The sequence below is a fragment of the Zymoseptoria tritici genome, chromosome 1 (assembly GCF_000219625.1).
Source record: "Zymoseptoria tritici IPO323 chromosome 1, whole genome shotgun sequence".
In the NCBI taxonomy this organism is placed as follows: Eukaryota; Fungi; Ascomycota; class Dothideomycetes; order Mycosphaerellales; family Mycosphaerellaceae; genus Zymoseptoria; species Zymoseptoria tritici.
The window spans coordinates 4,218,462-4,243,946 of NC_018218.1; the positions used below are offsets into that span (position 1 = coordinate 4,218,462).

At 53.5% G+C, this 25,485-nt stretch overlaps 10 protein-coding genes across 10 annotated transcripts; 5 read left to right on the top strand and 5 right to left on the bottom strand.

Annotated features, from left to right (window-relative positions):
- Positions 1-1,254: 1,254 nt before the first annotated feature.
- On the top strand, positions 1,255-3,561 carry MYCGRDRAFT_34736 (uncharacterized protein; the record flags this gene model as incomplete). The annotated part of the gene is made up of 10 exons (XM_003856496.1): positions 1,255-1,407; positions 1,473-1,654; positions 1,691-1,725; positions 1,997-2,022; positions 2,078-2,321; positions 2,372-2,474; positions 2,524-2,721; positions 2,785-2,980; positions 3,033-3,095; positions 3,151-3,561. 10 exons carry the CDS (start codon positions 1,255-1,257, stop codon positions 3,559-3,561), a joined length of 1,611 nt encoding a protein of 536 aa, XP_003856544.1.
- A 1,057-nt stretch (positions 3,562-4,618) lies between these two features.
- On the top strand, positions 4,619-6,936 carry MgEXG7 (putative Exo-beta-1,3-glucanase; the record flags this gene model as incomplete). The annotated part of the gene is made up of 3 exons (XM_003856497.1): positions 4,619-5,579; positions 5,673-5,816; positions 5,867-6,936. Coding segments are annotated over 3 exons (2,175 nt in total), but the record flags the coding sequence as incomplete, so codon positions are not given.
- A 429-nt stretch (positions 6,937-7,365) lies between these two features.
- On the bottom strand, positions 7,366-7,746 carry MYCGRDRAFT_35055 (uncharacterized protein; the record flags this gene model as incomplete). The annotated part of the gene is made up of 2 exons (XM_003857089.1): positions 7,366-7,490; positions 7,545-7,746. The coding sequence occupies 2 exons, from the start codon at positions 7,744-7,746 to the stop codon at positions 7,366-7,368; spliced, it is 327 nt and encodes a 108-aa protein (XP_003857137.1).
- A 40-nt stretch (positions 7,747-7,786) lies between these two features.
- Positions 7,787-8,947, bottom strand: MYCGRDRAFT_89811 (uncharacterized protein; the record flags this gene model as incomplete). Its single annotated transcript, XM_003857088.1, has 5 exons — positions 7,787-7,876; positions 7,930-8,003; positions 8,206-8,367; positions 8,535-8,630; positions 8,725-8,947. 5 exons carry the CDS (start codon positions 8,945-8,947, stop codon positions 7,787-7,789), a joined length of 645 nt encoding a protein of 214 aa, XP_003857136.1.
- Positions 8,948-10,173: 1,226 nt separating this feature from the next.
- On the bottom strand, positions 10,174-11,129 carry MYCGRDRAFT_102740 (60S ribosomal protein L6; the record flags this gene model as incomplete). The annotated part of the gene is made up of 3 exons (XM_003857087.1): positions 10,174-10,809; positions 10,923-11,045; positions 11,111-11,129. 2 exons carry the CDS (start codon positions 11,025-11,027, stop codon positions 10,318-10,320), a joined length of 597 nt encoding a protein of 198 aa, XP_003857135.1.
- A 249-nt stretch (positions 11,130-11,378) lies between these two features.
- MYCGRDRAFT_102741 (uncharacterized protein) lies at positions 11,379-12,076 on the top strand (the record flags this gene model as incomplete). The annotated part of the gene is made up of 1 exon (XM_003856498.1): positions 11,379-12,076. The coding sequence occupies one exon, from the start codon at positions 11,428-11,430 to the stop codon at positions 12,034-12,036; it is 609 nt and encodes a 202-aa protein (XP_003856546.1).
- Positions 12,077-13,276: 1,200 nt separating this feature from the next.
- On the bottom strand, positions 13,277-16,070 carry MYCGRDRAFT_89814 (fungal specific transcription factor; the record flags this gene model as incomplete). Its single annotated transcript, XM_003857086.1, has 4 exons — positions 13,277-13,474; positions 13,528-15,463; positions 15,520-15,853; positions 15,983-16,070. The coding sequence occupies 4 exons, from the start codon at positions 16,068-16,070 to the stop codon at positions 13,277-13,279; spliced, it is 2,556 nt and encodes an 851-aa protein (XP_003857134.1).
- A 732-nt stretch (positions 16,071-16,802) lies between these two features.
- On the top strand, positions 16,803-18,635 carry MYCGRDRAFT_102744 (glucosidase II beta subunit-like protein; the record flags this gene model as incomplete). The annotated part of the gene is made up of 3 exons (XM_003856499.1): positions 16,803-17,653; positions 17,714-18,071; positions 18,129-18,635. The coding sequence occupies 3 exons, from the start codon at positions 16,847-16,849 to the stop codon at positions 18,599-18,601; spliced, it is 1,638 nt and encodes a 545-aa protein (XP_003856547.1).
- Positions 18,636-18,802: 167 nt separating this feature from the next.
- Positions 18,803-19,932, bottom strand: MYCGRDRAFT_107492 (uncharacterized protein; the record flags this gene model as incomplete). Its single annotated transcript, XM_003857085.1, has 1 exon — positions 18,803-19,932. The coding sequence occupies one exon, from the start codon at positions 19,799-19,801 to the stop codon at positions 18,803-18,805; it is 999 nt and encodes a 332-aa protein (XP_003857133.1).
- A 322-nt stretch (positions 19,933-20,254) lies between these two features.
- Positions 20,255-20,926, top strand: MYCGRDRAFT_107493 (uncharacterized protein; the record flags this gene model as incomplete). The annotated part of the gene is made up of 2 exons (XM_003856500.1): positions 20,255-20,504; positions 20,558-20,926. 2 exons carry the CDS (start codon positions 20,277-20,279, stop codon positions 20,696-20,698), a joined length of 369 nt encoding a protein of 122 aa, XP_003856548.1.
- Positions 20,927-25,485: the final 4,559 nt, after the last annotated feature.

Sequence of the window (25,485 nt, forward strand, 5' to 3'; positions counted from 1 at the left end):
TCTCTGGGGCATTCTGAAGGCTTGAGGACCCAAGAGAGATCCGTTGTCGCTGGGAACAAATCGTTAAATGGTCAGGTATCGAGGTTGTGCGGTGTCCGTCATTCAAGTGCTCGAGCCGACATTGGTTCGCAGCTACAGGCGGGCTGCTGCATTCGCCACGGAAAGAGCGCTTCCTCGATTGATATTGAAGGCTGGACTCCAGTGAAGTGAGATCTGCATTTGATGGGAGGTGAAAGAGCGGTAACACTCGACTGGTCGCGGCACTGCGTGTGCGACCCCGTGCCTCGAAACTTGCTTCAGATGGGACGCATGATCTGACCGGAAGGGTGCAGCTCGTACCCATTTTGAAAAGGTCAGTAGCGACTCAATAGCAAACACAAGTCGTCTGATAATCCATCAGCGACCGATACTGCTGAGTCCTATCCAAAATGTGGTCCATCGCAATGCGCTCAATGTCGCACCTCGACATGATCGCCGTAGAGCCGAGTGCAGCGCGGCAGCTCATCGGCCACTTCATCAGCGAGACCGAGTTCCACGACCTTGGGCGCCACGTCGGACAGCGGACCGTCGATACGTGATGAGGAGATCCTTTTTTCGCGCCTCGTTCGTACGACGACTCGACGAGACGGGGTACCACGGCCATCCTCGGCGAGGTGGAGCCCGTGGTAGCACATGTGGCACGGGATATGCATGCACCTCAAATCTACCGCTGCAGCGCCGCCCACCTGGTTACAACGGGTCGCGGAGATTTGTCGAAAGGGATGGATAGGCGCAAACAACACTTGAAACGGTCGCGTACTACATTGCTCAGTTGTGCTACCTGTCAGATTGAGGAGATTTGCAAGGCGACGTCGCTGTGCATTTCCTGTGCAAGTGGCAGCGTGCAGCATGCGTTGCACGGCTTCTCTACTCGTGAGCGGAGATCGAAAGCCGCTGCAGTCAATGAAGCAATAGAACCATACAGGTACCTTACCTAACAGTGCCCAACCCTTTATGCACGGAAGCGACTGCCACGCCGGCAACGCTGCCGAAAACGCCGAGCACGCTGTTTGATGTGCGAATGTCGTCGAAACCGATACTTCTTCCGTTGCTTGCCATGCCTTCCGTGTCACCACGAACGACCGTAGTGGCTTGCACCTTGCTCGGCATCGCTTGTACATCACTGGCTATTCAAGACCTACCTCCCTCTCTTGCCTCGTGCATCTTCTCCGAATCCCATCGCTCTCCATACCGACGAACGATCTCTTCTTCAAAATGGGCGAATTCGAGCCTACGCAAGTTCACGCCATTGACCGATCATCTTTCGAGGACCGCGAGCACAGCCATGAGTCGCTGTCACACGAGAAGGGTGGCAACACTCGCGATGAGGTCGACATGTCGCGGATGGGCAAGAAGCAAGAGCTGCGCGTATGTTTAGATCTGAAGATTTTCACTTCATGTATGCTCGAATGTGGATTGCTGACGTGGAATAGCGTACCTTCAAATTTGTCTCCATCGTGGGCTTTGTAACGATTCTACAAGCTACCTGGGAGAATGTGCTACTTGCCAATTGGTTTGGTCTGTACAACGGTGGAACTGCAGGTGTCATTTGGTGCACCATTGCTGTATGGTTGTTGATGCTCTGCATGATCGCGTCACTGCAAGTCTCGCCTTCGTCCAATGGATACGGTACCGACTGACCGCTTCCCAGTGCCGAGATGGCATCAATGGCTCCCACTTCAGGAGGTGAGAACACCACCTCCGTTCTCCTGCGCAAACCGTACACTCCAAGCCAACAAGGTGCACTTTGTCTGATGAAGTGCAAGCCACGATGGCGAGATGCATGATCGACGGGCTTGGTGGACTGTCATAGCATGCATGCAGATGCCTGACTCTCCAACTCTCCGTGCAATTTCGACCGCACAAGTGTCGCTCTATTGGCTTGGACTATGCGCTTTGCGTACGAGGACCGAGGGCCTCCTTGTCCACTCTAAGTCAAATGCTGACAGCATAACAGGACAATATCACTGGGTGTCTGAGTTTGTATGTCACCCACATGGTTTGCATCATCCACTTATGCTGACCGACTGCCACAAAGGCTCCACATAATGTGCAGAAACCGCTATCATATATCGTTGGATGGTGTTGCTGCCTTGGCTGGATTGCTGGAGTGCCTTCATGCTGCGTTCAACTCGCGGGCATGGTCCAAGGTCTTATTCTTCTCGTCAATCCCAATGCGAACGTCGGTGAGCTCTGGCAGGCGACACTGTTGCTTTACTGCTTTGTGTTGATGGCCGTCGGCTTCAACATCTTCTGCGCTCAACATTTGCCATTGGCAGAAGGTAAGTTGTGGCCGCGTCCCGTGTCGAGATTCCTCGCTGACTGGCGCCAGGCGTACTCCTATGCGTACACGTCTTTGGCTTCTTCGTCTTCCTGCTCACCTTCTGGATCATGGCAGATCATGCCCCCGCTTCAAAGGTCTTTACCGAGTTCAAGTGGGTCTTCTACATTCCCCTGTCAGACATCAGTATTAATAATGGATAGCGATGGCGGAGGCTGGGGCAGTCAAGGCCTCTCCTGCTTGGTCGGACTATCCACGCCAGTGTGGTGCTTCATCGGTCCGGACGCTGGCGCCCATATGTCAGAGGAGCTGAAAGACTCGTCGCTGCAACTGCCGAAAGCGATGATGTGGGCCACAGTACTGAATGGTGTTCTCGGAATCACGATGCTGATCACATTCTGGTGAGTTTTCCTGGCACGTTCCACGATCCGACAACCTGGGGCATTGACTGACTTCGCATGTAGCTTTTGCATCACGGATCTACCAACCCTCCTTGAGAGTGACTCTTCATTCCCGATTGTGCAGGTCCTTCAGAACGCCACGGGCTCCGTTGCTGCGTCTTGCGTTCTCGGAGCCCTGCTGGTCGTACTGATCTTCTTCTCCACGGTCACAACGGTGGCCAGTGCCTCGAGACAGATCTGGGCCTTCAGCAGAGATCAGGTATGCGAAAATATGCGACACCCTCTGAATTCAGCTGCTAATCTCGTCGCAGGGCTTTCCTTTCTCGTCCTGGATTCGTGTCGTGGCGCCAAAGTATGAAATTCCGGTCAATGCTGTGAGTATACATGAAAAGACCATTGAGCCAGTGCTTGTCGCTCACAATCAGACAGCTTCTGGTCTGCCTTGGAGTATCTTTGATCATCTCCGCGATCAACTTCGGATCCGATGTAGCCTTCAACGCCGTCGTCGGAGTATCCAACGCCGCGCTGAGCTTCAGCTACATCGTCTCCATTGGCTGCATACGACTCAAGCGCTTCCGTGGAGAACCGCTGCTGCCTGCACGTTGGTCGCTGGGCAGATATGGTGCTCTCATCAACGACATCAGCCTGGCTTTCCTGGCTGTGGTCTTTGTCTTCTCGTTCTTCCCGACAGATCCGTTGAGCGGGGCGAAATCATGGGCGCAGGACTTCAACTGGGCCATCGTCATATTGGGAGCGACGTGTCTATTGGCGTCGGCATACTACGCTTTGCAGGGTCGGCGACTATATGTTGCACCGGTGTCACTGGTCAAGAACGAGTGAGGTTGTGCCTGGCGATGCAAAGTGCACCCCGGCGGGCATGGTGGTGATGAATACACGGGAGGGTGCCTCGGGTGGCCTGGACAGGAAGACTACTTGGGGCGCAGGCGTGCAGATCAACGCGGTGTTCGATAACGGTGCCCGATGCAGTCATCATCGAAGTAGCAAGGCATGGCTGAACGCAGCTCATGGGCCGCATGGATCAATCCGCAGAAGAATCTTGCTGGAAGTGCAGTAGACGGCGGAACAATTGACAGAATGTTCCACTATTGCATGCTCGTTCAGGCGTGACAATTTCCGATTGATCTGCGGTGCCTGCTGCTGTTTTCAATGTCCGAATGTTAGCGTGTCTTGCGGACTCAAATGGGCGCATCTTTGGCATGCTCACCTGTCTTGCCCGTATGATGCAACAATCCCCAGGAATCACCTCCACAAATGTCCGGCTGATTCGGTCGTAAGCCGGCTGACGTGCGGGAAGCCAGCGCCAAGTTCACCTCGGGCTTGTTCGACTTCAGTCTTCGCTTGCTCCTCCTCCATGCCTTTGATCATCACCACTGCAACACTCGAGAAGCATCCTCGTTCCCTCAGTCATTCCCCTAATCGTCGCGAGCATCAGTATCAAGCCGGCGAGCCTAGCGGTCATGGCGATGAAAAACCTCTGACGGACAACATCACAGGGAATGCACGGCGACCTGGTATATTCTAAATATACGAATCTCAAACCCTTGACCGGAACGCAATGAATCGATATCATCGAGACGGACCGCTCACTTCCGACAAGTCCTGATCCCTTCACTGGTTCCGTAGATGAACCGGGGCCTCAATGTGGCTGAGTTTAATTTCGATACAGGCCTTAATCATGCCGCTCTAATTAAGTACCTGGTATACTCGTCGAGCCGCACTTTCGAACTTCTGAGTGTGACGTCCTTTTGCGATCATGATGACTTTTCTGCTGCCAATTTCTTGCATATTCTTTCTCCTCCAGCTCTCAAATGGCCAAAACCTTCCAATTAGCACATCGTACGATTCGAGTACTTCACTATGCGAGATCGAAACTGGAACAGCTCAGTCCGCGTTCTGGCTTGGTCAAATCACACACGAGGGCACCAGTCCCTTTCTTTTGAATGGCGAGGACTACCAGGTTTTCCGTAATGTAAAAGAATACGGCGCTGTCGGCGATGGAACGACCGACGACACCAATGCTTTCAACCGCGCCATCACGGAGCAAAGTCGAATGGGTGGAGGAAAAGGCTCTGGAGGAACAACAGGCCAGCCGGCGTTGATCTATGTCCCACCTGGGACTTACGTTGTTTCATCGAAAGTCCAGCTATTCGTCGGTACACAACTAATTGGCGACGCTGTCAACCGGCCTACGATCAAGGCATCACCCAAGACCAGGAATAGTACCAAGATCATCGACGGTTACGACTTCGGCACGCAGTCGACCACGAATTTTTACATCGGCGTCCGGAACATCATTATCGATACGACCGCAGCTACCTCGAATGACACAATCTTTGCCCTCAACTGGGCTGTGTCTCAGGCGACGAGCTTAATCAATGTCGACTTCGTCATGCCGAAGGGCAGCAATCATATTGGAATCGAGATGAATGGCGAAACCAGCGGCGGTGGCTCAGGGCTATTCATGGGAGATCTCAACTTTGTTGGAGGACGGTTTGGCATATTCTTCAGCAACCAGCAATATTCGATCCGAGGCTGCAGGTTCACAGATGTTGGTACCGCGATCAAAATCGACCATGCCTTCGTTGTCACGCTTCAGCAGATCGAATGTGTCAATGTCGAAATTTGTGTCGACATGGGCGGATCCGGTGTCACCGGGTCTCTCAGCCTGATTGATAGTTCCTGCGTTTCGTGCGGAACGGTTGTGAGTGGCTCGAGTTCGATCGTGTTGGAGAATATTGCGGTGAGAGATTCGGGACCTACTCTGAAGGTCGATGGAGTGCCACGCAATCTTGGAGACTTGACCGGCAAGACATATGCAGCTGGTCACATCTTCCGCAGTCCAAATGGGGGTTTCAATTCGACGACGGCCAACTCAACCATGACCAATTCAACTACGGTCAATCCGCCCAATACGAACTCGTCGACTCCAGCTTCCGCCAGTGGGACTTTGCTTCGGTACACCAAACGTGGCAACCTCGTCGATTCTAGTGGACGCTACTTTTCGAAAGAGCTGCCACAGTATGAACAATACCCGGTATCCGCTTTTGCATCTGTCAAATCGGCCGGTGCCAAAGGTACAATGTAAATCTGCATGCAACAAGTGTCGATACTGACCAATTGACAGGTGACGGTGCGACGGACGATACAGCTGCTATTCAGCAGGCATTACTTCGAAACGCCAATTGCAAGATCACATACTTTCCTCACGGTATTTACCTCGTGACGGATACCATTTATGTCCCTCCTGGCAGCAGAATCGTCGGCGAGGTTTGGTCTACCATTAGTGCCTCTGGCGCAATGTTCAAGGATGAGAATGCTCCCAGGCCTATGATCCAGGTCGGCAAGCCTGGAGAAGTCGGTCTCGCTGAGTTTACAGACATGCAGTTCTCAGCGGCTGATGTCCTTCCTGGAGCGATCCTCGTCGAAGTTAACATGGCCGGTAAGAATCAAGGGGACGTTTCTTTCCACAACACACACTATCGTGTTGGAGGAGCCGCGGATTCTCTCCTCGAGACAGCTTGCCAGACCATCTCCGAGCCATGCAAAGCAGTCTTCCTTGTGCTCCACCTCACGAAGAGCAGCTCGACATACATTGAGAATGCGTGGCTGTGGTCAGCCGATCATGATCTCGACAACGTCTACGTACAGCAGATCGGCACTGGTCGAGGTATGCTTGTCGAGGCCACGAAGGGAACATGGCTCGTCGGGACAGGCTCCGAGCATCATACCCTCTACGCTTACCAGTTTGTGGACGCTAGCAATGTCTTTGCAGCTCTAATGCAGGTTGAGACACCCTACTGGCAGCCTCTACCTCGAGCGCCACTACCATGGACACCAGACGCTGCCTGGAATGACCCGGACTTCGCGGGCTGTCAAGCGAGCAACATCTCGCAATGCAACATGCAATGGGCGCTTCGTATCATCGGCAAGAACACCCACACTCTGCCATTCTACGGCCAAGGTTTCTGGCTGTTCTTCAATGGGCCAAACTACGGTCCCTGCACTGGCCCAGGCGGGACTTGTCAGATCAACATCGTTGACCTGGAGGATGTGGGACGAAACGCCGGCGTGGAGCTGTACAATCTCAATACGAAGGGCGTCCAGAATTTGATCACTGTTGGCGGCTCGAACGGCGTTGTGGTTACTACGGAGAAGGCAAGTCCTGGCAGTTGGGGTGGGTTGGTTGCAGCCTTCCTCGGCTATCAATAGGCACTTGCTAGGCATCTCAACCTTGTCCTGGGTATCACGACTTGTCTCAGGCAGCGTGAACGTTAGCAAGGCCACTTCGTAGCGGTAAAGATGAAGTAGCACGGCGGCAAAGATCACGTAGCCGGGCAGTCTTGTAGCCATACATGTTGGTGTATAGATGAGTCTACAGATCAGTCAGCAGGACAAGCCGGTAGGCGTACTAGTGGCTTTGTAGCTAGACGTGTAGGTGAGCTGGAAAGACGGCTAGAGTGTCGTCTCGGTATGCCAGAAGGACGACCGCACCAGCGTTCATTCTCCATTTGTTTTCGTCTGGAAGTCAACAACCCACAGAAACGCCTCGTACAAGTACCCACTCGGTACATGGTGCCCACGAGGCCATGCCTCACTGCGGACGCTCGTGCTCCACCAAGCCACTCACAACCCCACTGCCTGTTTGATGAAAGCCGCCGCAGCTTGCACGTCACTACCATAGCTCAGATGCCAGCCAGCACCGCTCTTTTGTCCGCCGGGACAGACGTTGTCAGCGGTGTCGCAGAACTCTTTCTGCGATAGAGTCAGCGTTGACACTGCGAGTAAACAAGCTGGGCTGAGACTTACGACTCGGGACGGGTCAACGCCCTGGAATGGTTGACCGTTTAATGGGTCGCCGAAGCAGACAACCGCAGCGACCTTGCTACCGTCCAGACCCTGAGCGCTGAGAGCGTTGTGACAGACGAATCCTCCTTGTGAGTAGCCGCTGAGGACGAGCTTGGTGTCGGGACAGTTGCCCAACCTTTGCTTTGCCAATGCGGCCATGGCCTGTGTACGTTCGATGTTCAGTCTGGAGTGCTGGCGCTCAGCGTGAGAGAGCAAAACTTACCACACCACCGGTAGCGCCCATATTGGCATTTCCTGCCCAATCGGCTGGGTATTGAAGCCCTTCAATCTGTTCCACGGTCAGGACGAAGGCGCCCAAATGGTATGAGGAAGCGGACTCACATCGACTTTGTCTTCGCCAAGATCTTCTTTGAGAGCTTGCGCAAGCCCTGGTCCAACAACGGTGCCCAGAGTACCTGGCGAACGTCAGATCTTGCGGATGAGAAACGTTGGACAGGAGGATATGTCTACCCATTTCAGCTGTGCCGCGAGCGAAAATGAGTGTCACTGCTTTGCAACTAGCGTTTGAGCCTGAGGAACCCCCGGAGCTCGAGCCAGAGCCCCCTGAGTCCGGTGAAGGGTTGGTGCTCGGTGGCCAGCCCGGATATCCGCCTGTACCAGTGCCTGTGCCAGTGCCTCCGCTCGGTGGCCAGCCATATCCGCTTGTGCCCGTGCCAGTTCCAGTGCCAGCGCCCGAGCTCGGTGGCCAGCCCGGATATCCGCCTGTACCAGTGCCCGTGCCAGTGCCTCCGCTCGGTGGCCAGCCATATCCGCTTGTGCCTGTGCCAGTATCAGTGCCAGCGCCCGAGCTCGGCGGCCAACCGAATGCGCGGGCAACATGTGGCGACTTTCCTACAACAGGCAGCGCCGAGGCGGGCTTGGTTGCCGCTTTGTCTTCGCGAATCAGCATGGTACCTTGAACATTGCCAGAGCAGGCTGAAACGTACCTGCGCCAGGGGATCCGTCCAGGGCATCGGATCGATCAGAGCCAGAGCCGCGCAGAGACTTGAGATCACTGGGATGTCCGAGATCGCCAGCAGCTTCTATCGTATGTCAGTGCAACGCCGGTGGAGATTGCGAGAGTTGGAATACCTTTCATCGATTCTGGGGATCCTAGTCTTTTCCCCATGAGCGAACCAGGGCGAGGCCTGATCTCAAACTCCTTGCGCGAGGGAATGCTGGACAGGTCACCAGCAGACTCGGTGATGCCGAAATCTCTCGGCGCGTCAAGCGACGAGGGAGCAAGAGGCTTCAGAGGTACTGCTTCGCCTGACTGCTGCTCCGTGGTGGGATCGATGGGCACGGCAGAGGTCAAGACGGCCAGCGCCAGGAAGGCGATGTTCGTAGTGGTCACCTTCATGTTCGCTGGTGAGAACGTGACCAAGCAAGGTTGACTTGGGATGACCTGAGAAAATGGATGAGAACGAGAATGCTGGAGCTGCTTTTGCTTGAAGTCAAAAAGGTGCAAAGAGGGGACAATGCGACAGTCTTATACCTTCGAGATGCGATTGAGCGCATCGACGACATAGATGCAGACATCGGTTCCTTGACAGCGCAGGTCCAAGAGAACGATCAGGTTGACCGAGGAGATCGTTGATGGACTCCACTCAGCTCAGACATTGGATGGCCGTGCTTGCGATCACCCTGTTGTTGAAGCGTCAGCGAAGTGATTCGATTTCGACGGCACATTACGCCACTTTGGTGGATGGAAGTTCTGGGGGAGCTTTGACACACAGCGCCCTAAGCGTAGGTACGCATTCTTGAACTCGGGGTTGCCTTGTTGTCAAGGTAGCTGTAAACTACATCGACATGACGTGTTGCAACCACGCTGGTAGCAGGCTTGCCCCGCATTGCAGGCATTGAGTGCTCGTCCGTTGGGCGGTGCCCTGCTGTTGAGGCGTCATTGACTGCGTCGTGGTGTGCGATCGTTGCGTGTACAGTATGAGCTTTGCCTCACTTTTTGGAACCTTCGAGGGGGAATTTAGCGCTAAGCATGGTCAAGCTTGATGAAACAGAGCGCACCTCGGCGGGTGACCATCCGCGTTATGCGAGGTCGAGGGTAGAGGCAAGTCGTATGCGCGCTGTCTGTCCGGGTTCCGAGTACGAGGGCGACTGGTGGCAGCCGTACGAAGTCAACGAAAAGGCCGGCGAGTCTTCGACAGCAGTCTAGCTCAGTGAACAAAGCTCCTCTCCACCTGCCGTTCAATGCGGTGCGAGGGAATGCATGATGGTATGATTGATGCCAACAGTGTGCAGAATCGGAGGTTTGATGGGAAGAGACCGCAAGCAGTGGCCTTGGGGTTGGTTCCACGCGAGGAACAGGAAGCTCTCGTCAACTATCCTGCTAAGGTGAACTTTGCATCTACCTGATCAGTGTAAATCGTCCTCCATTCTGTGGCGCATCCTTGGCGATTCCATCAGAGGATGTTAGCGTAATCGCATCGCCCTGGCATAGATAGATGTCAAGTGGTGCCTGGGCTGCCTGTAGGACCGAAGACGTGATGTCGCATTGCCCGATCCTAGCGATATCGATTCAATCAGCACATCCGTAGTAGATGAGAATCAATCGGTTGCGTATGTGTGCGTTTGTGAAGTTTTCTCATTCAGCCAGCAGGATGATTGATGCTGCAACCACGTCTATGCGACGCAAAGAACTATTTCAACTCAACGCCAGGACCGCATGCGCCATTGCCATGAGTTCCATCCCTCCCGCACACACTGCTGCTGCATCTAGAACACCATCTCGTGCGGCCGGTCACCCTTCCTCAAGCTGAAGTTGGTGCTGAGGTATCCCTGGAGCAGAGGCTCCTTCTTAATTGCCGACAAGAGAGCCTTGTCCACCTTCTTCTGGTCCTCCGCGCGCTCACCAGCAACCTCCTTCTTGGCTGGCTTCTCACCCTGCTGGAAGAAAGCCTCCTTGCTGCCCTTCTTGTCGGCCTTCTTGTCGCGGGCGAAGTACTTCTCGCCGGAAGCCTTGTCAATGGTCGCAGAGTCGATGCCCTCAACTGGGATGGTGGTCTTGGTGGCGATCACATAGCGGGCGTTGACGCGGCGGAGAGGAACCCCGTTGACCTTGAATGGTCCGGTAACGAGGAGAACACCCTGATCGAGGACTTTGAGGAGGACGACGCGCTTGCCACGGAAGCGCCCAGCGAGGAGGATGAGGACGGTACCGGGCTTGAGCGACTCGCGGGGCTTGTATGGTCGAAGAGTCTTGCGGGTCTGCGCAATTCGGTGTTAGTGTCTGCTCTGATGCATTCCACCGCAGTCGCCATTGAATTTCCATCTCCTCCCTCTGTCCATTCCTTCCGCGTCTGACCAAAGTGTATCCGTACCTTTCGTGGCTGCGACTCGTCCTCGGCCGGGTAGTATTTGCTGGCCTGCTGGTCGGCAGGAGTCACCGTCCTCTCACCACCTTGGAATTTCTTGACGCCCGACATTGTGTATGATGTGGCCGGCTACTGCAGGTTAGCAGTCTGTATCGTGTATCGGTTTCGGTGTGGTGTTCGGTGTGTGCGCGTACCAGAAAATCGAGAATGTGGGTTAGTAGTGAAGTGTCGAAATAAGACTGACCTTCCAAGATTCATCCGGTGTCGTCAAATTCGTGTCTTGGCGTGGGTGTGGTTCTGCTGCGGCTTCGCGGGAGCCCATGGAACGGCGAATATATGGTACTGGCGAGATTTTGTTGCCTCAGGCTTGAACACAAGCTGCTGATTGACGTCGAGCAGCACGGAAGCTTTGGCATCTAACCTAACACTTCACGAGCTCATCAACACTGTCCACCAGCTCCACAACGACTCATCCATCGCATCGACAAGCATACCTCTCGCACACAACACCATGGCGGAAGCACCGCTCATCACATTCAAGGCCGGTCTCTGCGACTTTCACGGCCGCAAAGTCACACCCAAGGGCACTGCAGGCTACCTCTACATCTACTCCGAAGATGACCTGCTACATTTCTGCTGGCGGCCACGCTCGGCACCATCGACCGAACCTGACCTCGACCTGATCATGTTTCCTCAAGACGGCCACTTCTACCCATTGGTCAAACAACAAGGCGCAGAAGACCTCCACTCGCCTACGAACGGCCGCATCTTCGTCCTCAAATTCACCTCCAGCAGTCAGAAGTACTTCTTTTGGATGCAGAGCAAGAGTCAGTCACGGGCAGGGCATCTCAGTTGGTTCAGTCAACGGGATCAGAGGCTGGGACAGATCATCGATGCACTGTTGCAGGGCGAGGACGTTGATGTGGATGGCGAGATCGCGGATCTGCGGGCAGGCGGTGGCGGCGATGACGGCGACAACGATGACTTGATGGATCTGGACGGCGGCTCAGGTCTGGAGCGTCACGAGACGGGAGGTGCAGGACAAGATGCTACAGGTGGAGACCCTCGAACGGAGGGCGAGGCGAGCAGAGAAGGAGGAGAGGATGGTGGCAGGGCGTAAGTGCATTCGCAAAGATTCCTTCTGCATGTTCATGATGGGTTCAGGCGCAGCACGGTCAAGTGGTAGACAAGCGGGCACATCACGTTGAAGAGCATTGCATGTGACAAGCATTAAAAGAGAGCGAAGGCGCATATCGAGACTCGGCAGGATGCGAGTACTTTGAATCAAGATGCTTGCAATGTTTCGCTGCCGTATATGCTCATGTCTGCCAGCTTGGTCGTGCTTGATCTCAGTTCCAGTTTGGCTGCACACTTGAAACATGGAGGAATGTGCTGACCATATTTCGACCAGCTAGACCCCGCGACACCGACGACGTCGTCCAAAACTTCCTCAGATCCCTCAATGGCGGCGCTGGTATGACTGGAGCCTCCGCCTCTCAGTCCCAACAACAACAAGCCGACAAGCCATTCACCACCCTCTCCGATCTCCTTCCCTCCTCAACCACAACCTCCTACATCTCCACCGCCATCCCAGCACAGATCGACGAGCTCTGCACCCTGCTGCCACCCGAACTCTTCCTCCTCGCGCAGGAATCCGACTCATCGACGTCCGCGGCAGAATCAACACCTGCAGCCGCTCAAGCCGCGATCGAGGCGCTCTCCACAGAGCAGAAGAAGACCGTCATCAACCGTGTTCTGCGCTCGCCTCAGTTACAGCAGAGTTTGGCGTCGCTGACGGTGGCGTTGAGGGATGGTGGGTTGCCGATGATTGGCGAGGCGCTCGGATTGAAGGTTGAGAATGGAGGTATGATCAAGCATGGGAGCATGCCGCTGGGTGGAGGCGAGGCGGTCGAGGCGTTTGTCAAGGGCGTGAAGAAGACTGTGGAAGAGGAGGGCAAGGGGTCGAAACGAGGCTCTGTGTGAGACAGATGCTCGAGTCGTGTGGGAGGTGAATTACATTGACGCTGCTCTTTTAGCACAGCGTTAGCGTTCACAGTCGCTGTACAGCATGAATGGAGACCACAGAACCACCCTTATGTGGAGCTCCAAGCTCGAAAACCGAGAGGAGTCAAGATGTCTGGTTATCCGCACTACAACCTTTCCAAGTCCGCTACCACCACGTCTGGTCTCATGACACGCCAATCTGTCTAGTCGTGATAGTCATGCAATCATCTCTCCCTACTTTAGATTCCATCGAACTTTTCCTTGCGTAGTCCTGGCCTTGGCACGAATTGCAGTGCGCTTCATTACGTCAAATCATATGCTCATCATTGTCCTGGTTGCGAGATCGCTGTGTCTCCTCACAACATGCCGCCACCTCCGCCACCTCCACCCGGCGCCTCCATGAATACTGCTCCCGGACCAAGCCCACTGGTCCCGTTGTGCTGCTGGCCTGGCTGTCCGCCGGTATCCATCGCCAGGTCCAGGTTCATGGGCCACATTTGCGTGTTATCGAGACCTGCCGCTCCTGTGCCTTGAATGTACGAGTCCCAGGCGCCCTATGATGATATTTGTTAGTGGCTGGGAGTGTCAAGCGGAAGGTGTGACTCACCCAATCAATGTCGCCCTCCATCATGAAGTTCCCACCTTGACCATTGAGCAGCTGCGTCATGGGACTTGCTGCCCCGCCCATGGACATGCTATTCGGTTCGTATTGTGGTGTCAGGCCGGTGCGGGCTGCCATGGGATCGTTGAGGAGAGCGGCCATGCCAGCTGGGTAGGGTTGCGATTGCTTGTTCTCATTCGAGGGGGGCATTTGATTAATGTTCATGCCAAAACCAGGACCTGGCGAAAGGCCGCCGGAGGAGAGCATGCCGAGCGTCATGGCAGCGGATTGCTCAGGCGGTAGGTCGTCAGTATTCGTATCGGGGATGTTGCCGCTGGTGTACATGTTGTAGCTGGGGATGCGCGAAGGATAAGCTGGTTTGTCTTGCACTTGGTGCGGCTGTCGTGTCTGGGTCTTTTGCCAATCGGTATGGGCCTTCAACTTCTCGACCATGACGCGCAGGGCGGATGAAGCTTTGTAGGCTTCTATACTCTCGTTGCGGACAGACTCCCAGATCGAGATGCAGTGCTCTACTGCCTGCATCATTTGTTCGCGGCGGCCCTCATCATACTGCTCGGGTGTTTGTGGCGAATTCGGTCCGCTTGATGGAGTGCGGCACTTGCGCTCTGCCTCAGCGCTGTGGTACAGATCCAGGCATACTAACATGGCGGCCAGCATGAAGTCGTGAGTCGTTAGGGAACTTATATACCACTTGACAGATCGCAGGCGACCGCCAGGCTGAGACTCCTGATGCAAAGTGGCTTGATGATGGAGGAGCTCCATCGAGGCATCAATGCACGTCCGCCGGGAGTAGGCGAATCTCGGATTCTCTCGGCCTCTTGCGATGAAGCGTCGGTGCAAGACGAAGAGCGATCGCAGGTAAACCATTTCTAGGCCCAATCGCTGCATGATCAAGTTGGCCGGATCGCGAGCCGATTCTTGGAACGAGCGCATGAGAAGCAGCGGCGGATGCTGTGACCTCGCCTCCCGCAGCTCAGCATCAAATTTCAGCGTCTCGTCATACGATAGCGGATTCGACACGGACTGCGAGCGCTCCACGATGCGACCGAACAGGAACGTCATCTTCGATTTTGTGATCATATAGGACATCGGGGTCGCCTCAAACGCCGGCCGTGACGGTGGCAGCGTCTTCATGTCTTCGAAGAGCTCGTCGTCGTAGAGGTTGCGGGGAACTTCAGTATCCATGTGATCGCACTTGATCATCGCAGGGAGGCCGAATTGGAAAGAAATGAGCAGGTCGCATTGTCGTACAAACGTCCAAACTCTCCGTCGCATCTCGCCTTGGAATGGTGTGATGGCTGGATGTGGTCCCGGATCTCTGTGATAGCCCATGCGCATGGCTAGCCTCACACAAAGACCAGTCATTAACAGGACCCCTGGTTCGGCATCTTTGCTGCGACCGTACTCTGCCTGGACATGAAGCACCAGGGTCTCCAATGTCTGCGGATTGCTTTGCGTAAGATCGGACAAGATCAAAGCCTGTGCAGTCAGTTTTCTGTACTGATGCGACAGCTCAAGCGACCTCCCACGATATTCCGGAGGCTCATCACCTGCTCTGTTATACGATTGCAACGCCAGGGTCATCATGGCAAAGCAGAGTCCTAGCCAAGGGACACCAGTCTCGTTCGGATTCAGCCAGTGCTGATCGTATTGCTTTTGAAAAGAAGGACCATGTATGATGTGGACTGAAGGGTCGTATGCGTTGAAATATCTCGCAATCAAACGGTCAGCGTCTGCTTTGTTTGGGTACGCTGCCAGAATGTCGTTCCTGTCCATCGGTGCTAGACCTTGTAGCAGAAATGCGGCACCGGTATTTCCTGCCGATTTGGCAGCCTGAACTTTTGCCATCTGCTGTTTATAGTCGTCCTTGTGACTCTCGAAGTACTTCTTGACTTCTGAGATTTCACCCAAGATCGCGTACCTGCCAAAAGCGTTAGTCAGATGATTAGTGACTAGTGTAGTATAAAATATGCATACCAATGAGCGTCACTGGCGTACATGGCCTTTCCGTTGTCCATTTTCATGATGCCAATGCCGTGAGATATGTTCTCCAGCTCGCTTTCATCCTCTCCATTACCTTCCGTCTCTTCTACGATCAGATCTGCGCCGCCTGGATCCAGCCTCAGATCTGATCCTGTACTCAGACTGTTGCTCCGACTCCCCTGAATTGCTGCTTGCGCCGCAGCTGTCGATCCAGATTGTGGTCCGCTGGTCATTAAAGATAGAACCAGTCCCTCGAGTCTGTCGATGCGATTCTGCATGTCGTCGGGCGAAGCGTTTGCGCTGCTTGCGGCAGTCTTTCTGCGATTCCCTGGGGCTGCATAGTTACATGCGCCTATATCTCCACGTTTCGTGCAATTGTCGCATGGGTGTCCACGATTGCACTTCAGCTTACGATGCCTGCACGGAGCACATGAGAGCGGGATGCGGTTTCGCTTACGCACAACACGGTGGGAATGGCCATCCGGAGATTGACCGGCATTGGAGGAGTGAGAAGAGGGCGGAGTGGGTTGTGTCGGACCCGGCATTGTGTGAGTTGGTAGGCTGGTCGTGGGAGTCGGATTGCGCCGGCGATTGTGTCGCGACGAGGACGCCCGAGAGTGAGTTTAGAGCTAGCTCCCTTAAAGTAGCAAGTCTCGAAGGACGCCAGGAAGGCGTTGGCGGAGTTGTTCAATATGCGCGCGCGTTGATATGTCGTCCTCGAGCTCGTTGGCGCGGCTGAACGTTGTCCTTGAAGGCTGGTAGTCGCCGTGGTGCTATCTCCTGGGCAGTGTGCGATTGATGAAGCGACGACGAGAGATGGATGCGACGAAGACGCCGGACAGTCTGCGCAATGGGTGGGAGAAGTTGGTGGTCAAGAGAGGACTGAATCCTTCTCTCATGCTGAACCGGAAGAGTTGCTAGTAGATGCGATGCGATCATGCTTGGCGGGGAGGAAACAGCGAGGTAACTCTCCTCTATCGTAGAGCAGGCACGACAGCTAACTTTTCCCGCTGAAGGAGCCAGTAGCAGCACTCGGTCTCAGCCTCTGATCTTTGCAATGACTCACTTCTACCTGGTTCGCCGGGCGAAAGTGGTTTTCATCATGATGTCCGATTTCGAGGCGGCGTTAACTGAGATATCGGAGGTAAGGTAAGATATAGCGGAGCGATGGTGCCGACTGGAGACGGAGACCCTGGAAGAGCTGGGGCCCGGAAGTTGACAGCTCGCCGCAACGACGACACTTTCAACCACGCAATGACATGAACGTACACCCTCCGCAGGATCAGCGACCCGAGTTGTGGTCGAATCGACTACCGGCACAATGAGATACCTACTAGCACTCCCAGCGGTGTTGCGAGCCGCCGTATTACTGGCTTCCGCGTCGCAACACAGCTTCAGCGTACAAGATGATCTGCTCGCCTTCCCACAGTACGAGGTTCGATTTCAGGACGAATGGACATCGGAAGCGGAAGCGCATTCAAAGCTCTCCAACAACGGGAAGCCTCACGACCATTTGCGGCATGAGCACCAGAAAGAGCAATACGAGCTGCAACAACGGCTTGGCTCCACTACCGATGGCGACCCTGCTGAACCTCAACCCGTCGAATACGAGCGCCTTGTACTAGACGGCCACAGTTGGCTGTGCGAGGTGCCGATTGTGAAGAAGAAAGAAGAAACACCGAATGTGAACGACACGCAAACGAAAGCAGAGGAGGAGAAGGAGCTGGCACGAGCGACAGACCGCGGATGGGAACTTTTGAGCGGCATGGAAGACAGCTGCATCTTCTTCATTGGAGGCTGGTGGAGTTATCGATTCTGCTACAACCAGGGCGTAAAGCAGTTCCACCAGTTACCGTTGGCACGAGGCGTGCCGAATTACCCTCCTCAGGAGGACCCATCTATTCCAGGCTTCACGCTTGGTACATATAGCAAAGGCGCTGAGGATGAGGACGATCACAAAGACGAGACGTCGGAGCGTGGAAGCGCGTTAGATAAGAGCGGTGGGAAGCGGACACGGGGAGGACATGGCGAGCTGGTGCAGCATGGCGAGAGCAGGTATTTGGTGCAGACGCTCGGTGGAGGTACCCGCTGCGACCTGACAGGCAAGGAGCGGGTAATTGAAATTCAGGTACGTTGTTGAAAGTTGCTCTTTCGATCACTGAAAGCAAGATTGCTAACGTGAGTACAGTACCATTGCAACCCACAGTCCGCCGATCGCATATCCCTCATCAAAGAGACGAGCACCTGCGCATATCTCATGGTGATCCAAACACCGCGATTGTGCAACGACGTCGCCTTCCAGCCACCGCAAAAGGATCAGCCAAATACTGTCTCCTGCTCGCCGATTCTGAGTGATGATGAAGTCGAAGCCTACGAGCACGAGCTCGCAGAAGTCAAGGACATGGAACGCGAAATAAAAGAGCAAGATGAAGCCGATCCTCTTGGAGGATCGGTCTTCCCGCCACCTCTTCCTGTCGGCGATATCATCGTAGGCGGACATGCATTGGTGCCGCCAGGGAAGAAGATCGAGAAATCTTCAATTGTCGGTAAGTAATCGCGAGCTTTGGGATCATCTATATGTCGTGTATGCTGATACGAAGTAGGAGGTGGAGTGTATGTGGAGACGTTGGCTACGTCGGACGGCAAGATGCTGAGCAAAGAAGATCTGAAGAAATTGGGCCTACCAGACATGGAAGCCGTGGAGAAGCTCCGCAAGGAACTTGAGAAGTATGCGAAAGGGGAGCAGTGGAAGCTGGATGTCGTGGATACCCCTGCTGGGAGAGAGTATCGTGCAATTGTTGGCTCTGACGACGATGAAAAGCCTGCTTCGCAGGAGGGCACAGTCAAGGCTGAGAAGAAGGAGCAGCAGCAAGGTCAGGAGAAAGATGTCGAAGAACCGGTCAAACTGAAAGAAGGCAAAGAACCGGGCAAGCTGACAGAAGGCAAAGCGGCGGGCAAGCGGAAAGACGTTAAGGGGCACGCGCGGCAGCAAGACTCAAACCCCAGACCGAAGCAGGAAGAAGAGGAGACCGAGCAGGAGGGTAGCCAGGAGGAATTCTTCAGGGATGAACTGTAGTCATGTCATGCACGAGTTGAATAGAACGACATCGGCATCTCTTCATTCCAATTCGCTGTGGACCTGGAGCTTTATCTCATGCCTCGGTCCAAAAGCTGACCACAAAAAAAGTAAGGAGCGGCCCAAGGAACGCCGTCCGCCATGCAAATGCCATGCGATGCAAGTCCTCCAAAAGCTCTATACATGCTCCAGTCTATCACATCATCCAAACATCGTCCTCAAACCTTCGTAAATCGTGAAAATGAGCGCCGAACTAGGCGCACTCCTCGCCACGGTGATGCCACACCCTCGATACAACCCCTTCAGCCCATGCGCACGATACAGCTCCTTGCCCACGTTTCCAAATGTCGACCTTGTGTTCAACTCTCCCGTCTGAATCTTACTCTTGATCGTATCCGCGGGGAAGAAGAGGAAGTTGTACGCCATGCCCGCGACCGCTCCCGAGGCCATTTGCTGCCAGATCGGTAAGGAGTCGTTCTGCGGATCTTTCAGTTGCTTCTTGAACATCAGCGAGAAGGTCTCGTAGCATCCAAACCATGCCGCGCTGCCTCCCGTCTCTCGAAGCAATGTCCCAAACTGCCCTCGCCAGAATCCTCGCAGACCTTCTCTTCGATGTACATCCGCAATCACCGCAAAAGGGCTGACGGATTTTGACGACAGTCCGACTCGCGGTCCGAGAGTGGCATCCATCGAAGTTTGCAGCGGTGCTTGCATGCGGCACTTGACCAGCTCAATCGGCGTGAGCACCAATGAAGTCACACCGCCTGACATCGCTCCGGCCATGACCAAGGCTCCAAGCGGTAACTTCTCCTCGATATCACGTCCCTTCCACACTGTTGCCCGCAACACATCTTGTGCCAGACGATACGCCCAAAACAGACACGCTGTCTCCGCTGCGGCACCGAATAGGGGAGCGCTCACGCCGCGGTATAGATTGCGCACACCACCTTGCTGAATACTCTGTCGGAAGCAGTCGAGCGGTCCAGTGTAGCGAAGAGGGAGGTGATCGGGTTGCGATTGCAGGCGGACTTTGACCGTGTCGAAGGGGTACTCGACGATTTTGCCGACTGTGCCGGCGAAGGAGCCGTAGGAGATGTCCTTGAGGGCTTCGATACCCTGGCTCGTGGCAGCGGTGGGCTCGACGGGGACGGTGTCGGTCGGCTTCTGCACGAGGTTGGGCGAGGCTGCCTTTGCATCCATCGGAGGTCTGTTTGTGGGGGTTCTTTCCTTGAGCGGTTCAACTTTCACGCGCGGAGGAAGGCGTGAAGTGAAGTGAGTGTCGATGCTATCGCGGGAGCATTATTCCAATTCAAGCCTCTTCGATCTCACGGGCGGACCGTTCATGGACGATGTTGTGCGATGTCGGCTTGGAGAGGAACGAAGTGCGTGGGGATTGCAGGATGAGGCTTTTATTGATTTAGTCCCGCGCTGATCAAGAAGCGGTGACGCGGGGTGAGTTTTTTTTCCCTCCCACTTTCGCTTGCGGTCTGGTCCTGCAGGCTCATCAATATATAGAGTCAAATTTCATCAAAAATTGATGAGCTCTCGGAGCTCTAGAGGTTAAATCCGAAGAGCCCAACTTTTTGGTCGGAGGTAAGATCAGCTTTCCTTCATTTAGATCTACCTTTCTTTCAACCACGACGAAACCCACACTCCTGCAACACTTTCGCTGAACATGGCTGCCACCTCTGCGACCGCGGCGCCGCCGTCTGGCGAGGCAGCGAAGACGGCGCAAGCCTCCGGACTCCGGGTGAATGGAAAGCAATGGCATGAGACGAAGAAGGCTTTTCGTCCTACCGCCGGACAGACAAGCTATGCAAAGCGTGTGGCGCGGGAGTCGCAGGCGGCGGAGGTGAAGAAGATTGAGAAAGAGATGAAGGAAGAGAAGGAGGAAGAGCGCCAGGTACGTTGGCATGTCATACAGCTTGTATGCGACTATTACTGACTTACCTGCAGAGGAGAATCACAGCCATCAAGGACCGCCGAGCCGCGAAGGAGGAGAAGGAGCGATATGAGAAGATGGCGGAGAAGATGCACAAGAAGCGTGTCGAGCGTCTGAAGCGGAGAGAGAAGCGCAACAAGATGCTGAAGTCTTGAGCTGTGGAAAGGAACAAGTGCAGCACTTTGACGGCAACGAGACACTTCGTTCCTCCATCGCTGCGCAAGAAAGGACTATAGCTCTGACTTGGCCGTTCAGAGTGAAGACGACGTCGCTTGGACGAGTCCAGTACAGTCCTCCCGAGCCATCCCGTGAACGATTCCACGCAGCTCGAGCCATCTGAGCGATCGAAACTGTTCGGCTGCGTTGTCAAGTCTTTGTCTTCCACGGCTGAAGATCCGCGACTTAGCATGCTAAAGACGTCACCTGCACGGTCAGATTCGACGGCATCGAGAGAGGCGCCCACTGGACTCGCTCAATACTGGACCCTCCACAGCAAGCTGATCGCAAGCGTCGGACAATAGTTGACGATTGCCTGTGACCAGCAGCACGTCGTCTTCCTCGAAAGCCCGGTCTTCACGCCACTGGCAAGAGCAACTAGGGTTGCCGCTGATGCATCCCGGACCGGCGTTGCACTTAGTCTATATATCAGCGAAGATGTCTCATGAACACTTTCTCGATCTTGTGAGTACCACGTACCACAATTCGCACAAGTAGAGCAACCAGCAAACAGCCTGACGCCTCGCTGCATTTCCGAGACATACATATCGAATTTCCAGCCCACAGCTGCGAGGCGCTAATTCCTACAGTACCGAGCAGTCTTGTTGAAGATTAGAGCCAAAAGTGATTAGATTTCTGACTACTACCTGCAGTGCCATATATATAGACCATGACCGATAACCGATATCGGATGCATGACACAATGCTATATTGTAACACTCCCACTCAAACGATATCGGCCTGAAAACGCTAATAACTCCCACTTAACTAGTATCCGGCTGTCTCGTTAAAAACCCTCGGTTGACTTTGAGGGAAAAGAGTACAGCATCTCCTCGATCATTTATCGATATCCAGGCCCTCGAATTCCTCGATCTCGTGTATCTAGTGATCCGCCCATTCTCTTCCTTTTAATTAAGCCCTAAGGTCTCTTAATGTCCTCCTTGTGCCTTCTTTAAATGTCGGGTGTGTGAAAGTTCGGTTTGTGATCGCCTTTATCAAGTTGTGCGCATTCAAGGTGTTGAAGTTGTCGTGTATCGAGGGATCCGTAGTGCGTCGTAGGATAGTGATAAATAGTCGGTTTCGTTGGTTCCAGCACTCCTGCTTAAAGCAGAATCGATTCCAGCGGTAGTCGTCGTTTATCATCTCTAATGATAAAACGTCCGCCGGTGGTCGTCCTCCTCCAGGCTCTAACAGATCAAAGAGCTCTGCAGAGATGTTTTGTATTAGGTAGCAAACGTCCGCTTTCCATTCCTCCAAATTCGATAGATCTCCCTTTAATGTTAAGACATCGTTAAGCGAATCGGGTAAGACATCGTGGATGTCTCCAACGATTAATCGTACAGTTAGTATAAGGGCAGGGTCGCGCTCTTCGAAGCGTCGCTGCGGTCGGTTTATGTCTGCGATGTTAGTATCAAGGTGTGTGTGTGTGTGCGTGTGTGTTTGTATTTGTTGTGTGTAGGTGAGTTTTAAGACGTCGCCTGGTTATAAAGTTTCTGCGCTTTTTAAGACTTCTTTAAGGTCTGCAGTACGGTGGATCTCATCTATCCTTGCAAGGTATCCGAGAAATGTCCGCACAGTTGCGTCGTCTGCGCCAGTTATGCGAATCAATTCTTTTCTCGTTCGTCCTTCTCTTATTCCAACGAGGCCCATGCCAATTGCATGCTTCTCGAAGGTCTTCTGTGGCAGTGCCTTAGTAAAGATGTCCGCGGTGTTCTCCGGTCTAGGAATGTGTATTAATTCGACGGTTCCTTTGTTGACTTCGCTCCTCGTAAAATAGAACTATACCCTAATGTGCTTGGTCTTTTCATGCATTTCAGGGTTGTTAGCGATGCGAATCGCTGGCATGTTGTCGACTCGGATTATCGTCTTTTCCTTCGGGGATCTAAAGTAGGTGGTCATGTTCTTTAACCAGAGGGATTCCTTTACTGCGTAGTGAACTGCGGTGTATTCTGCCTCTGCAGTCGAGAGAGCAACAGTGGTCTGTTTCTTGCATCTCCAGCTAACTGCTGTGCTACCGATAGTAAAGACGTAGCCTCCAATTGACTTGCTATTAGACCGGTTACCTGCGTATTTAGCGTCGCTGTAGCCAATCAGATCGTCGTTCTTTCCAGTGTATTCGAGTCCAGCGTCCAGTGTTCCGAGTACATATCGTAAGATTCGTCTGGCGTATGCGGTGTGTTCTTTCGTGGGATTTGAGCAGAAGCGGCTGGCTATTGATACAGCGAAGGAGAGATCAGGGCGAGTTCCTAGCATTGTGTACATTAATAAACCAATCATTGATTGATATTTAAGTCTCTCTTCGTCGGTAGCGATTTCACCCGGTTTTGGTAGCTCCCATCGCTGTCCTGTAGCGAATGGTGATGCGACAGGGTTGGCGTTTTCCAGGTTAAATCGCTCGATCATAGCTTGTATGTGCGCCTTCTGTGTCAATTTGATTAATCCCTTCGAACGGTCTCGCTCGATGCCGATACCGAGAAAGAACTTGCATTCTCCTATGTCCTTTATTTTGAAGCGATCTGACAGGGATTTCTTAACGTCCTCGATCTGTTTAATGTCCGGTCCAGCAATAAGTAGGTCGTCTACATACACGAGGATGAAGGTGTTGTCTTTCTTAAAGACTGCGGTGTCGTGGAGACATTGTTCGAAACCGAAAGAGGCCAGTGCGTCAATGAGGGTCTTGTACTAGATGCGCGGTGCTTGCTTTAATCCGTAGAGTGCCTTCTTTAGCTTGCAGACCTTCCTATCAATCTTGTAACCCGGTAGCAGCTCGACGTAGATCACCTCGTCGATGTTTCCGTAGAGGAAGGCGGTTTTTACGTCCATTTGGTGTACGTGCCAGTCGTATTTCGCGGCGAGTGCGAACATAATGCGGTAGCTTATTGGTTTAACCACCGCGGCGAAAGTCTCTGAGTAGTTAATACCTTCGCGTTGTTCAAAACCTCGCACTACCCAGCGTGCCTTAAAGCGAGTGATTTCTCCGAATTGCCCACGCTTGACAGTGAATACCCATCGTCCAGATAGAACCGGAGTCTCGGCAGTGCCTTCGTCGACGACTTCCCAAGTGTCATTCTCTGCGAGAGAATCGCGTTCTTCTTTAATCGCTTCCTCCCACTAACGCTTGTACTTCGAGTGCATCGCCCCATCGTAGTTCTTAGGGACGACAGGATCATCTTCGATTAGTTGCATTGCGGGAGCATTTCCTCGCTCGTCTTGTTCTCTAGGAGGTTCTTGCGTTAACTTGGTAGTATCGCCGTCTTCCATCTTAACTTCCAGTATCGGTCCTATCGATGCATTAAAGGATATTGGTGCATTCTCTTTAATACACATGTAATTCATTATCTGTGCGATGTCTATGCGCCGTCGCAGGTCGTCCGAGTTGACGGCAGGAAGCGGTACGTTAGAGGGAACTTTTAAGGGCGTTGGTCCAGATGAGACAATAGGCTGCACAGGATTCGGAATTAGATCACCCTGGCGGGTGTGTTGCTCCCACTCGGATTGTGCAGCGTTTAACTCCTCAATTCGCGTTAGGCCAGTAGGTGCCTTTTGAAATTCGTGCGGCAGTACTTCTTCAGCAGCCTATGGCGCGATGTAGTCCATTTCATTAACGCTGTGGATAGGAAAACGGAGTTGAGGTACGGCGTTGTGGTTAAGGCGCACATTCTCGTCGAACAGAACCTCCTTTGCGCGTTCGACTTTACCGGTGACTGGGTCCCAAAGTCGGAAGACATTCGTTCCCTCGAAACCAACAAGCACTCGCAGATGTGCGCGTTCATCGTATTTCTTAGGGAACTTGCGTTTAGGGACCAGTTTGTAGGCGCGGCAGCCAACGCGTCGAATCCAGTCAATATCGGGGATGTCGCCGTACAGGCACTCGTACGGGCTCTTCCAGTTGTACAGCGCCGTCGACGGCGATCTGTTGTTAATGAACAAGGCGGCTTTAATAAGTTCTGGCTACAATTAATTCTTCAATTGGCCGTCGAACTTTATGCATCGAATAATGTTCCAGAGCGTCTAATGTTTCCTTTCGACAACTCCATTTTGCTTAGACTGGTAGGGAACCGACGCTGTAAAGTGCAGCCCAGCGGCGTGCGCAACATTTGCGATAATACTAGTGAACTCTGTGCCACCGTCTGCCCGGGCCTCCTTAATTACAGCGCCGAATTAGCGATGCATCCTGATTTCGAAATCGTGATAACATCGGTAGACCTCCTGCGCCTGTTTCGTCTTTAGCGTGTAAAGCCATCCATACCGCGTGTAGTTATCGACGATAAGAAGGTAGTAGACCTCGCCTGATATTAAGTCTGGCAGGGGGCCTCCGAGGTCTATGTGAACCTTTGTAAGTGGATTCTGTGCGCGAACCGGCTCAGATGTAGCGAACTTTTGCTTAAGTTTGTTGCGGTTGCAGGACTCGCAGGAGAATTTTTCGTTAATAAATGCGATCTCGCGGCGGTGCAGCATTTCTCGCAATAGTGTATCGCCAATGTGGCCAAGCCTTTTATGCCAAATTAACAGTAGCAGGCGTCTAACGGTGTTCGAATTGAAGAAGGAGGTATTGAATGCACTCATGATTTCGGGATCCTCGCTCCAGTGTGCGTTGTAAGTGCGACCAAGTAATATGTCGAGCTTCCACAGGGAGCCGTATTGCGTGCCGGTGAACAGTACTTCTTCGGTGGTTTTGTCTTCGAAATAGCAGGATCCATGCGTGGAGACGTAGTTGGTGTTATTT